We start from the raw sequence: 13,633 nt of genomic DNA on the forward strand, positions 1-13,633 counted from the left end.
AGTAAAATTGGGTCCACCTGGTCTTTGCTCTGGTCTCAATTTCCCTGGACTGAGCAGGCACCACTTTTTCTTTCTACAAGACTGTGTGTAGCCTGCCCTCTAGTGGTTTTGGTTTGCAATGCAACAGTGACCTTGAGTGGAACTAACCTTACCTCTTAAAATTCTTTCCTTCCCTTGAATAGGGATGTCCTTGCAGTGCTGGGCACTGGTGCACTAAGATTTCTAGGGCACTGACAATCTTCTCCAGTATGAGCCCTAAAACAGTGGTTTTAAAACTTTATGTTATACTTCTGATTCAGTAGTCTGGGGTAAGACCCAGGAATCTGAATTTTTAACAGGCACCCCAGGTAATTCTGATGGCAGGCAATCTGGAGGCCGCATCTTGAGATATAATGCTCTGTCACAGCACTATTCCCAAGTTCCCCCTGAATCCCAACTCAAGGACCCTTGGGCTTTGGGCAATCGGGGACTAAATTAGCCACTCCTCTTCACTAACCTCAATATTGAGTTTCCTGGAGGCCATGGCTCAGATAGGGAGGGAGGGAGGCTGCAGATGCCCCGGCACTCAGCCCATGCTGAGTGAGGTTAGCTCTTGCTGATCTGGCAGGGAGAAAAGTGAAGGCAGCTAACGAACATTTAGTGCACTAACTGTGGGCCAGTGGGCCAGGTACTCTGCTAGGTGTTTTCAAACATAATCCTTTTTTAATCCCTACAATAAACCATGAATTTATTATTCACTCTATTTTGTAGATGAGGAAATTGAGGTTAAGAGATGTTAAGTATCTTCCTCAAGCTCACAGCTGGTAAGAGCTGGAATTTGAATCCAAGTTTGTGTAACTTAGTAGTTCTCAACTGGGGGCGATTTTGGCCCCCAGGGAACATTTGGTAATGTCTGGAGACACTTTGGGTTGTCGTAACTGGGAGGGGGGGCATGTTGCTAATGACATCTAGTGGACCAGGAATGCTGTTAAACATGCTACTATGTACAAGACAGCCCCCACAACAAGCAATTATCCAGCCCAAAATGTCAATAGTGCTAAGGTTCAGAAATCGTGGACGCCCTATAGGGTGGAAGGGTGAGGAGACAGAGAGTTAGCAGAAGAAAATACACAAGGACCTTGGGAGGGAAGGGGATGGGACTTCTATGCTAAGGATAATGGAGAATGGGGGCAGTTGGTGAGATTTCTCTTTCTTCCAAGCTTGGCCAAGACCCTGCTCAATTTCTCCCGACCTTGCCAAGTTAGTCCTGGGACTTCACACTAAGCTTGTCCTGGAGTGACCCTGACTCCCAGCTCAGGGCTGGGGCAAAATATTTACCTGGGTCTTCCAGCAGGACTTCCCAGTCAGAGCCCCTGGTTCCTGGGCCAGTGTGTTCCACCTGCAGCCCCTGGGAAGCTCCACATTAGCACTCTTGCTGTGGAGGTTGAGAGTGTAAAAACTGGAGCAGCCAAGGGCGGGTGGTGTCTAAGAGCAGTTAGAAGTGGAGTGAATGGGGAAAGCTAGGAGGATCCCCTTAGCAAGCCCCTGTCTAGGGAGGAACAGGGCAACCTGAGCAGGGAGTAGGGGCAGCCAGCCTGAGGAACAGGGTTCTGACCCTGAGGAGGCTTGCTTTCCACAGCCATTCTTCTCCTCAAGGCTTGGTCCACAGCTTTACTGGACCTTCCCCAGTACCCATTCCTGGGGCACCCACACACCCAGCCAGCCACCATTCTGGGCCTCCCCAATATTGGCCTCCCTACTAGAAGAAGGAGGGCGGGTCTGAACTGACTGAGCCAACAGGAAATACCTCTCATTCCAAGCTCAGAACCTCTGAAGAACTAACTAGCAGATGGGGGGTGGAGGGGGTCTTGCAGTGAGAGGAAAGAGGAAATAACATAGAAGCTGTTCCCTCATATTTGGGGTTCCATCTCCTTCCTTCCCTCACCACCCATGGAGCGGGGGATAAGGGGATGGAGGAGGGCAGGCCAGGAGGAGGATGTGGTAACAGCTGATTCGTCCCCTGAGGTCACACTTTCCAACAATCAGCTTTACTGGGGTGGAAGGCAGGAAGTTTCCTTAAAGGCACAACGTTCTGAACGCAGGCTCAGAATTCTGGAGCTCCTAGGAACTACAGCAATCATTTGGTGGAGTCCGTTTTTAATACAGAAGGAACTCGCTCACACTCCAGGCTCATCCTTCGGGGCTCAGTTACCCTCACCCGCAGTTGGGAGCTTATGGAAAACTCATGGATCCCTGTCCCCACGTTTCTCTTTGGTGGTGGTGCGAGGGGGGCGCAAGTGATGAGTTGGGGTGGGTCCCAGACTTGCCCCTTTAAATAAGAGGTTCAGCAGCTTTTGCCAAGTCATTGGGTTCCTTTCGGTTTTTGCCCATCCCCCGCCCCTCTAGGCTCTGATTGGCCCCTGGGGAAGGAGCAGCCTCCTCATTGGTCTCCACCTTTGAAATCTCTTCCCTAAGTAGGCCTGAGTCAGTAAAAAGCTTCTGGAGGGTGGGACTGAATGGGGGTATTAGACATGGGATGGGGTTGCTCTCTAGTTGCACTTTGGTACGGCCCATCCCCTAGTTTCCGACCACAAGTCTTCCTTCTACCCTCAGGTGAGGACTGTGCTATGAATCTTTTGGTAGGAAGCTGCTGCTTGAGACGCTGTCTCTCAGCGACTGGGAGGAGACATCTACATGAAAAGTCTGGTTAGGAGGGGCCCCCCAGGAGGGGTGGACTAGATCTCGCCAGTGAAAGCTTGGGCTAGGCGAAGTGGGCAGTCCTCCCTCCCCCCAAAAGCCCTCAGGAGTCCTCATCCAATGGAACAGTGCTGCCCTGGGGGCTGATTTCCGCCTTCACTTCGGCCCACTCCTGCTGCTCCGTCTTTCCTTAGAGAGTTATCGCCTCTTGCAGAGGTCAGCGAATCCGTTTAGGGGTTGCCTAAAAGAAGCACTCACGGCTCCAAAAAGGAGGGGCTGTAGCCCTTTAAGGACTTCGCCGGGATGGATTCAGAGATGAGTTTAAAAATGCCAACTCACAGAGCGCACTGGATTCTGGGAACAAGGTGCCAGACCGGGAACTACATTGACCAGTATGCACTGCAAACACACACGCCTTAACTTCCTTCTGCTCTTTAGGAGCCTAGTTTGACGTAGCGCTCTTCAAAGCAAGTAGCCTAGGCGGAGGGCTGAGCCACACCCTTTCACCTATTGGCCAGCTCGTGAGTTGGTGGGCGTGGCTTAGCGCAACGCCACTAGGCAAAGGGGTGGCCTCCTTGCCAATCAGAGCTGAGACGGCTGTTGAGGCGGGACCAGCGCGAAGTGCTGGCGCCCCCGAGTGGGTGTGGTCACGCTGCCCAGCAGTGGGCGGTGATTGGCCCTGGGCGGTGCAATCGCAGCTTGTGCGTCACGACGCCGCCAGCTGATCGGAGATTGGAGCCGGTGTGTGCTGGGCTCTGGGAAGACAGCGCCGCCGGCCGTGGGGAACGGACGCACTGGTTTGCTCCCCTACCCTCAGCACCCCCCCCACACACCCAGCACCAGGTGGGTGTGAGTTGGGGTCCCGGCCGCACTGGAGGGAACCATGCTAACGGGGTAATGGGGGAAAGTGGGGTCCTGGCGGCCACACCCTGCCCTTCCGGGGGAGGGGAGAGGGGGTGGCGGGTGGCGGGGGCAGGGGCGCTCCCGGGGAGAGAGGCCTGGACTGGCTGGAGTAGTGTGTCAGGAGGTTTAAAGACAGAGTCCGGGACCGGAGTCGTGGCGGAAGGTCTTGCGGAGTATGGCTGGGAGGAAGACGAGGGGCCGGAGGCTGGGGGAGGCTAACCTCGGCGCCCTCTGGTCTGAGGATACGGGAGCCGGCCTCCCAGCTTGGGGAGGATTTGGACGGGGCGGGTAGTGGGGAGGTGCTTTGCCTCTACCGGCACTCACTGGGGCAGGGCCAGCTGAACGCCCTGGCAGAGAAGGGGTCTCTGGGCGGGCTGGCCCCTCCTCTCGTTCCCTCCAGGGGATGTTATGTAAGGGGGGAGGGGAGAGGAATAGGGGGCGGCGGTGCGGGGGCCTTATGCAACCCAAAGGTTAGAGTTTCACCGCGGTTGGTGGGGGGAGCGGGCAAGAGGAGGGCCTGGAAACTCTAACCCCCCCTCCCCAGCCTAACTGGCCGTCTTGGGCCGAGAGAAGGTCACCTCTGCACCTCCCCCCAGCCTGTCCAGTTGTGGGGCCCCTAGCCCAGGCCTGGCCCTGACCGCCTGGGAAGCCGGCTGGCTGGGTGGGGCGCCTGGGTTAGTCATCACTGGGCTCCCTCTCTCTCCACCTCTCGGCCAACTCTTGGCCCCTCCCAGTGGCCTCTGGCTAGGCTATCTCCCCCACCTCCCTCTGGCCCTAGTTCCAGTCTCCAACTCATTTGGCCTGTCATCCTGGCTGTTAGACTGACTAGGAGCTGTCAGGGTGCCAAAGGGTTGATGGAGCAGCTGGTCAGAGGGTCAGTGCCCTGAGCCCACCCCACCCTGCAGCCAAGGGCACCTGCTTGGCACAGACTCTTAGCAGCCACTGAGACCTATGGGCTGAACGGAGCCGGTTCAGACAGAGGGGAGTGGGAAGAAGTTGGACTGGTCACCTGGGGGAAGGAAGATACCACAAAGTTTATGCCTCCCAAGAGGGTTTTGTAATTTGAAAACCTCCCACCCCCACCCTAATCTTTCTAACCCTCTGAGTATAGAAATCTCAAGGCAAGACCACCTTGGTCCCTCGCACTGGCATGGGCCATGCCCTTGGACTGAGTATCAGCACAGACCCGCCCTCCCCAGCTCAGAGCCCTCAAGCCTGCCACACCCCCAGCCCCCTCCCTGGGCCATGCTGCAGGGCCCGGCTTTTCCTGCTGATTCATGCGTTGGAACTGTGGGGGCGGGGCTTGGAACTTGGAACAAAGTTCAGACATGGAGGGGCCGGCAGACAGCCTGGAATTCATACCAGATGTACCCGGAATGTGCAAGCGGAATGCCTGGCATTTGAGACTCTTGGGGAAGCTGCCCAACCACCCTGCCCGTACCTCCCTCCCCTCCAGCCTTGGGTCCCCTGTCCTCTCCTCACAGTCCCTGGAGCCTCTGCTGACCTTCCAAACTCTAGACCTCTTCCCTTCCTCACTCTTCCCCAGATGTAGGCCCCCAAAACTCTTCTTCCAGCTGAACTCCCTGGGAATAAGTCTCTTGGGCTGATCACTGAACTCATATATCTGGACCTGAGGTACAACTTCTCACCTAGTACCTAGGTGACTGGTGGGGTGTGTCCAGGGTCCCACGTCCTGCCCTGTCTGAATGCTGAGGAGGCTGAGGCCCCTCCGTGGGTAGCTGGGGGAAGAAGGGGGAGTGCAGGCCTGGGTTTCTACAGCCTTCAGTTCTGAAAGAGAAGCAAGGAAGTATGTTTAGAGCTGCCTCTTGCTTCTCACTGAAGTTAACAGCTCTTGCAGGCTCAGGTTAGAGCCAAGAACCCTTCATTAGAAGAAGGTGGAGTATCAGCTGGGGCTGGACTTTGATGGCCGGTGGGACAGTATCCCTGTGACATGGCCCTGCTCAGATCTGTCCCATATTTCTTCCCTTTCCCTTTAGGAGCCTGTACCTCCCACATCCTCACCTGGCTGAGCCGCAGTAGTTCTTCAGTGGCAAGCTTTATGTCCTGACCCAGCTAAAGCTGCCAGTTGAAGAACTGTTGCCCTCTGCCCCTGGCTTCGAGGAGGAGGAAGAGGAGAAGGAGCTGCTTTCCCCCTCATCTGGAAGGTGACAGAACAGGGGCTGGGAAGGTCTGAACAGCGGAAGTGATGATACCTTTTGGGAAAGGGAACCCTGTTCACTTGGAGAGCCTTCACCCAGATTGGCCCAGCAAGAGAGAACAATTTTAGGTTAGAGACCTTGGCTGAATTGGAGAATAGATGGCTGTGACTACCCGAGGCTAGTTGGTCTTTGTGTGACAATGGGAAGAAGCGGAGCAAAGAAAACTCTGGCTACCCCTTTACCCAGATGTCCTCCTTCTTTGTCCCCAGTTCTTTCCTACTGGCCTTTCCAAGTGAGGACCAAAAGTAAGTTTCCTCTTCAGGGAAAAGGTCATACTGAAACTCCCATCTAAGTATCCATCCCCCTGCTCTTACCTGTCTCTGTATTTCCTGAGACTGGCCCAGACTCTGGATTCGGGGATATTCACTTGTATGTGGGACCCTAGACCTCCTGTCTCAGATTCTCCACCTGTGAGATGGGGAATCATGCAGTAGAGTATGCATGAGGGAATCAGAAGCCTACTTGTGCAGACACAGAGCCTGGGCTCTCCTCCCCCTGTAGGTGGGAACAAAACAGCTTTTCACATAAGCTATTGCCCCTCCTCCATGCCTGATGGTAACCCCAGGAGCTGTTGTGGGATGGGGTGGAGGGAGGGGTAGGGTTAGATCAATGCAAGGAGCTGGTAGGAGTCAGTCTCTACATTGACTTTCCACCATGCAAAGGTGGCCCCAGGCTTCCCCTGCCACCCACAGCAGGACTACAGCCCCTGATGGGGTTCCAGCTGCTGCTGCTGTTTGTTCCCTTCCTTTATTTTCCAGGATAGTGTGTGAGACTCAGCTCAGGCCTGTACAGGCAGGAAATTCTCCCCTCCAGCATCCAGGAGAGAGAGGTTGTGGGATGTGACCCCCTCTGGGGCATCAGGCAGTGTGAACCTGCCACCCCCAGCTCCTGATCCAGTCTCACTCTTGGGCTCAGGTTCCCTGCCTGAAGGTGGCCAAGTTCAGGGGCTGCAGGAAGCTGTTTGTTCTATATTGGGGCAGGAGGTGTGTAGGGAGCTGGGTGCTATTCTCCATTTATGACAAACAGAGATTTAGAGGAAAGAAGATCATTGAACCCACCCTTCTGCAGCCTAGGCTGGATGTATATGGGGGTGGGTAGACTGAGTCCACTCACAGGCTGCAACAAAGATTGCTCTGTCCCTGGACGTTGCTTCCGTCCTTTCTTCCCCTCCTTGCTTTACTGGCCACAGTGTCTCCCTCCTGCCCTGGGTATGTAGCTCTGCCATCCTCACCCATCATGGAGCAGAGATGAGGAAGAGCAGCCTGGGAACACAGAGACAGGCAGAAGACCAGTGAAGGACCAGGCTTGGAGAGCACAGGGCCCTGTCTGGGCACTCACAGAGGGGGCCTGTAATGGCCAGAAGGACCGCAGGAGGAGGGAGGACAGCCAGGCTCCATCAAGGACAAGCTTCCAGCCATTTCCTTCATTCCCCGTTTCTCTCCAGTCTTGCCGCCTCCGTCAGAGATGTAAGACCATATTAAAGTGTCCTGTGGCTTCATCTTCCGTTTTCTACCTCTTCTCTACCCTGTAATTTTTATATAAGCAGCCTCAAGGAGCAAGAGCCAGCTGTGAAAGGACATGCACAGGAAATTCATAAAAGAAATTTAAACGGATAGAACCATGAAAAAAAGTGTGCTTCATTAGTAATTAAAGAATGGCAAATATAGCTGGAAGCATTTTTCCCTTAGCAAACTATAACATAAAAAATAAGATCCAGTAGTGGCAAAGGAGTACTAAAATAACACTCCCATACATTGCATATGGGGGTACAAATTGGTGCAGCCTTCCTGGATGTCGGTTTGGTAATATGTATCAAACACTCTAAAAGTTTCCATGGCCTTTGACCTAGTAATTCTACATTTGAGAATTTATCCTAAGAAAATAATTAAAGATTTAGTTATAAGGTGTTCATCCCAGCATTGCAATAGAGAAAAATGTGAAGCAACTGTCTGACTGGGAATTCATTTCTTTCCTGCTGTAATGAAAATTTGCAATAGGGGATTGCTTAAGTAAATTATTGTATATCCATCCAGATGGTGGAGTACTGCGCAGCCATTAAAAGTTATGTAGAAAAACATTTGACTGGAAAGAAAAATACTTTTTGAATATTAAAAAGGTTATAAAAATAGTGTATATTGTGTGATCTCAATTTTGTTTTTTAAGATATGAGTGTATACTTCTATACGTAAAACAGATAAAAAAGACTGAGGACATACCCCAAAATGTTAATAGTAGTGGTTATCTTTGGATGGTGGAATAAAGTAATTGTAATTTTCCTCTTTGGTTTTTCTGTAATTTCCAGATTTTCTACATTACCACAATTCTACATTACTACATTTCTATAATAAATGTGAATGGCTTTCATATAATAAATAAAATTTAAAAGAATCAGTGTAATTTTTAAAAAAAAGTTTGGAGAGGTGAGTGTGGAAGAATGAAGGGATGCCTCTAGCCCCTGGAACTGAGTGGGGTTCTGGTGGAGAAAGGGGGTTGTGAGACTGGGGGAGCAACTATTGATTTATGAAATTCGTTCTTTGGGAGTAGCTGGAATCCACCCTCTCAGCATACAGGAAACAGCTCTCTGAATTGCTGGCTGTCAGCCAGCTAAAGAGATGTGGAGTAGTGTAAGACGGAAGGGAAACGGTAAGAACCTGTCACTCTGCAGGGGATGGGGGATGGGGATGGGGGAAGATTTTCCTCCCCAGGCTGAAAGGTTCTAGAATCCTAACAGTCCTGCTGAAAGCAGGATGGGTCTTTGTTTTTCTCTTTGATTCTGCCCCAACCTTGAGGTGACCCTGTGTGACCTCTCCTTGCCTGTCCAGATCGGCACAGATATTCTAGCCACCCAATAGGTACCAAGCCCTGGGGGAAGGGTGCTTTTCAAGACTGTAGTGTTGAGTGGTTCCCTTTTGCCTCGCCTTCCTAATAATAAGGCTTCTCTGGAGGGCCCCAAAAAAGGTTGGGGGAGGAGTCCCCAGAGGGTCGCTTCTCCACAATGGGAGCTGTTGTTCCGTTTGAGGGGTACTATGTAAGGGGGCAGGACTCCTGGAATTATAGGGTTGCTGGGATGTGTTAAAGGTCTGGAAACCCCGGGAGGTAGAAGGGGTGGCTCCAAGGAAGTGAGGTGGAGGGGTGCGGGGCAGTGCGGCGAGGTTTAAGCAAGTGGGAGGGGGTTTGCGCTGGCCTCTACCTTCAGGGCTATGAGGGTGGGGTGGGAGGGATGACCAGTAGGTGAGAGGTTAGATTAGGGGAAGGGTGAAAGTTAGTGGGGCGGGACCTCCGGGAGTGTCAGGTGAGATTAGCGACCTATTTCCGGAGCTCCGAGGGGTTTGGGACACAGGGAGTTGGGGAAAACCCCTATCGACATCCCGGAAGTCCCCTGAGCTCCGTTGCACGGCTTGGTCCCCGGGAGCCCCAACCCGCCATCTCCCGCTAGGGCGGGACGCGATCGGTTGCCGTGGCTCCGGGGGCGGTGGCCCCAAGGCTGCTCCAATCACCGTCCAGCCCTGGGATGGGGGCGTGGACGAGCCCTGGAAAAGTTACAGCCGATTCCAAAGGCGGGGCGGCGGGGGAGCCCAGGGACCCAGCCCTGCCTAGGAAGCCAGTTCACAGTCCCCGCAGGGGGCGTTGGGTGCGTCCTGGCCCACAGCGCAGGGGCCCGAAGGACTGATCCGGACCTAGCCCGCCTGCCAGGCCCTGGCGCCCTTGGGGCTCCTTGTGACCAGCGCCTCCTTCGCCGCCTTGCGGGGGCGGCACTGGGGACGGCAGCTGCTGCCCACGCCGAGATCTGCTGCTCAGGACTGTTGGAAGTGGCGGAACCTCTGTGTCTCGCTGGTGCACAGCCTGCTCACTGGGGCCAAGGAGCTGCTCGGGTGCAGGGCTTAGAGGATCGAGAGGCACCGGGGTGAGGGTGAGGGGGTGGAAGGCTGAGATTAGAAGACCCGGCAGGCACCTTTAGAATTGATGCAGACCTTGGGAGTCTGAGACAGGTGAAAGTGTGGACCGATGGGTGGGCGTGCACAGCAGGAGAACAGGATCCGAGTCTGCACTACGCTGACAATGGCCCCCCATATCCTCCAGGCTGTTGCTGTACCCTCAGATGGCCACCGACCGGATTCATGCCACCCACTCCCGGCCCGGGTGGTGGTATCTGTGGGTGAGTCTCCAGGGAAGGCTGGGCCAGTTTGGCAGGGGCAACATCCCAACCGTAATTCCAGGCCCCCTTCCGCCTCCCCTGAAGGGGTTAAATGTTCCTGGCAGTTTTACTGAGGGAAACTAAGGAATTGGAAAAAGGAGGGGATGGGGATTCCTATCCAGGCTGTACACCAGCTTGGGGGAAGCCTAATGCCCACTCCCCCCCACCACCCCCACCCCTTTCTCACAGGTTATTTCCTGGCCTATGGAGCTGACATGCTGTGGAACCAGACCTTGGGCCAGGCCTGGGACATTCTCTGTCACCATTTGGTGTTGAGACTCGGGGAGAGAGACAAGACGGAAGGGAGGCGTACCCAGCTCGGGGTCCCCAATCTCTCTTCAGCTTTCTGTCTTATGACTTCCCAGAGTCTCTGATCACTGCTGGTGCTTTATCCTCCCAACCTTGAGCTGAACTAGGAGGAGAGGTTTGACCGTTGACCACTGCTGGGAGTCTTGAGCACTGCCTAAGGAACTTGGTGTCCACTCAATTGCAGAAATGTTGAATATGGAGCTTTTCTGAGAAGGGGGAGCCCCAGTGTAGGAAGTGGGGATGGGGCATGAAAGCCCAGAAATGGAAGTTGAGGGGTACAGTGCAGATGCTGCAGACCAAGGGGAGACAGCCTCTGGGCCAGGGCTGCTTCCATCCTATGGAAGGGTTTTAAGGCCATTCAGGCCCCCAACATAAGGGTAAGCATAGAGATCAGGTGTTTGGAAGGGTGCCACAAAATGTTTGGGAGTCTCTCTCTTAAGGACTAGGATATTGGGACATGATGGGTGGCAGGTCATGGAAGGTCCTCTGACCTCTGACCCTGGCTCCCCAGGTCGTGAGCTGCCTCAGCACCACCAGTCTCTCTGGCCACTACGTAGGCTTCTCCGTGATGTCTCTGCTTCTAGAGCTGAACTCTGCCTGCCAGCACCTATGGAAGTTGCTGCTGCTTTCTCACCAGGCCCCATCCCTGGCCTTTAGCATGGCCAACTGTGCCACCCATACCCTCTTCTGCCTGGTGCCGTTGGGGTGGATGAGTCTGTGGCTGAAGCAGATACCAACTGCTCTGGTCTTCTTTGGTGGAACTGGGCTGGTCACTTTGGGTGCCATGATCATCACAGTGGGTATCTGCATTTTGGTCAATAATGTCCTTCAGTCTCACCCCCATCCACCCGTCCGTGGGTACAAGGAAACCAGGGCCACCAGGACATGTCGTGATGGTGAGCCTGTCATCAAAGATGATTCCACTCTCAGCCTGAAAGACTAGAGAGAAGCCTCAGGCTCCTCTTCTGCCAGTCCTGGGAGAGGTAGGACCAGGACAAGGAGGGGTGATCTCCAGTGCACAGTCCCCCACTGGGGTAAGGACTTGGCTGGATTTTCAGTATCTCACTTCCTCTTCCAGCTAACTCACACCCCTCCCCCATTCCTAGGGTCTAAGAAGAAATGCTGATGTTCCTGGATGGGTGGGATCCTAGGCTATTATTCTCTGAATTCCATCATCAACTGACTGCCCTTTCCAGCAAAGTAACACAGGAGGTACAGCCAGTGCTACCAATAAAGGGTGACAGGAGCACGAAGCCAGATGAAACTGCCAATGGGAACAGAAATCCTTTGCTTTAGCACAAGGACAGGTGAAGGTAGATGAAGTCCTACTAGGATCAGGGAAATCTAGTATGGAGGGGGTGGGGTCAGAAGGAAGAGAGACCTTACCTATGACCAAATTCTGGCAATGGGAAGAGGGTATAACAGGTGCCATCTGTAGCCAGTAGGGATGGATTTAATAGTTGACAGGAGGCAAAAGAACCTGGGCTGCAATAATTACTGCTGATATTTCTAGTTCTTAAAAACACTATTGTGTTTGTACTTGACCCTAGTTCTACTGTGTCCTATCTGCCTTTTAAATTTTTTTTTTTAGTGTCTTCTGACATTTTCAAAGAAAATGCAGATCCTTAAAGGAATGAGCATGGGTCTAGGTCTGTGTCTTAGGGCAGTACTGAAGTCCAGAGCCATAGCAGGAACTCAGACCTCCATTCTGGGTGCCCGGTGTAGAGTCTTCCCAGGCCCAGGCTTTCATGGAAGAATGAGGGCAGAGGCAGAAGCAGTTGAGGGAAGGCTTCCACTTGGCTGCAGAGGAATTAAGGAATATCTGACCCTCTTCTGGGATTCATTCGCAAGCTCTCCTTTCTCCCCTGCGGCTTGTGCTGCAGCTTTTTCTATTGTGTGAGACCCCTCCTTTTTTCAGGCAGATCATCCAGGTTATGGGAAGTGTAGAGCAGATTTGATTGCTATTCTACTAAACAGTGGACAGAAAGAGATAACCCTTAATCATCCACAGAAAAGATACAAGAGCAAAAGCAAGAGACAGGAAGATTAAAACAAAAAATCCTGCCAAAAAGCTGAGCTAGAGAAAGACAAAGGGGATGATGAGATTGACATACATAGATTGAGGGACAGATAGAAAGAGAAGGATTCATTGCATAGAAGAGACAGAGGCGAAGAGACATGGAGGGCGAGATAGAGAATCTTTGGCAGAAACATCGAGAAAGACTGTCATATATGCTGAGAGGAACGAAAACCATAGAATTGGTAAAATGTCATAAACAAAGAGGACAAGAAAAATAGAAATAAAGGATGACAGGAAGGGACCCCAAGGGTGGAAGGCACAGACAGTCTAGACAGTGAAATAGAGTGAGTGACAAGGAGGAACAACTGGACTCAGGAGAGAGGGAGGTGATAGTGGCAGGTAGAGAGATTAGCAGAGCGAGAGAAGAAAGGTGGAAATAGAGAGGAGGGGGGATTAGTCAGGGAAGCTGAGAAGCAGAAGAGCAGAAGGCGGAGGAGGCAGTCAATGGAAAGATTCATTGACAGAAAAAGAAAGCAGGAAATATGTTGAGTTGGAGACAGGCAGAAAGACAAAGGACAAACTGCTACAGTGCAAAACACAAAGACAGAAACTGACAGGAACTGATAGGCAGAGACTGGCAGGAAGATGAAGAAAAGTCAGAATAAGGGATATAACTGAGATAGAAGAATAGGCAGAGGGACTGGGGAGAACCACAGAGAGAAAAAACGGGGATGGGGGGATGGTTGGAACAATGAAATAGACATCCAAAGGAAGGAACAACGGAAAGGAGGGAACACAGAGATGAAGAGAGAAAGAAAGAAGTAATAGGGGGCCTGCCTGCCGTGTGGCCTAGTGGTTGAGTTTGGCAGCCTGGGGTTCACAGGTTCAGATCCCAGGCCAGGCCTACACCACTCATCAGCCATGCTGTAGTGGCGACCCACATACAATATAGAGGAGGATTGGCACAAATGTTAGTTCAGGGCTAATCTTCCTCAAGCAAAAAAAAAAAAAAAGTGATAAAGATAGGGAAAAAGAGAGAGAGAGGGATGTGAGAGATCTCCATCACAGAGTCATTAAACCCAAGGTGCAAAGAGGAAAAATAACAATTAGAGACAGGAGAAACTGAGAAAATTGAAAGTAAACACAGGCAGAAAATAAGAGCAGAGGGTTTAAATGTAATCAGACTAAAACCAGAGAGGCAAAGGTATAGAAATTGAGATGGAGAAACAAAGTAGAACTCTGTCAGAGTTTGTCCTTAACAGAGTGGTATCTTCAAACTCAATTTGTCTTCTTAACTGAATGCCTTGATTG

The 13,633-nt window shown here is 52.4% G+C and overlaps 1 protein-coding gene across 1 annotated transcript; it reads left to right on the plus strand.

The window, feature by feature from the left end:
* Nucleotides 1-9,018: 9,018 nt before the first annotated feature.
* Nucleotides 9,019-11,245, plus strand: TLCD2 (TLC domain containing 2). Its single transcript, XM_058559466.1, has 5 exons — nucleotides 9,019-9,025; nucleotides 9,235-9,355; nucleotides 9,524-9,670; nucleotides 9,879-9,954; nucleotides 10,814-11,245. The coding sequence occupies exons 1-5, from the start codon at nucleotides 9,019-9,021 to the stop codon at nucleotides 11,243-11,245; spliced, it is 783 nt and encodes a 260-aa protein (XP_058415449.1).
* The last annotated feature ends 2,388 nt before the right edge of the window (nucleotides 11,246-13,633 follow it).

Source organism: Diceros bicornis, chromosome 18 (genome assembly GCF_020826845.1).
Source record: "Diceros bicornis minor isolate mBicDic1 chromosome 18, mDicBic1.mat.cur, whole genome shotgun sequence".
NCBI classification, from domain to species: domain Eukaryota; kingdom Metazoa; phylum Chordata; class Mammalia; order Perissodactyla; family Rhinocerotidae; genus Diceros; species Diceros bicornis.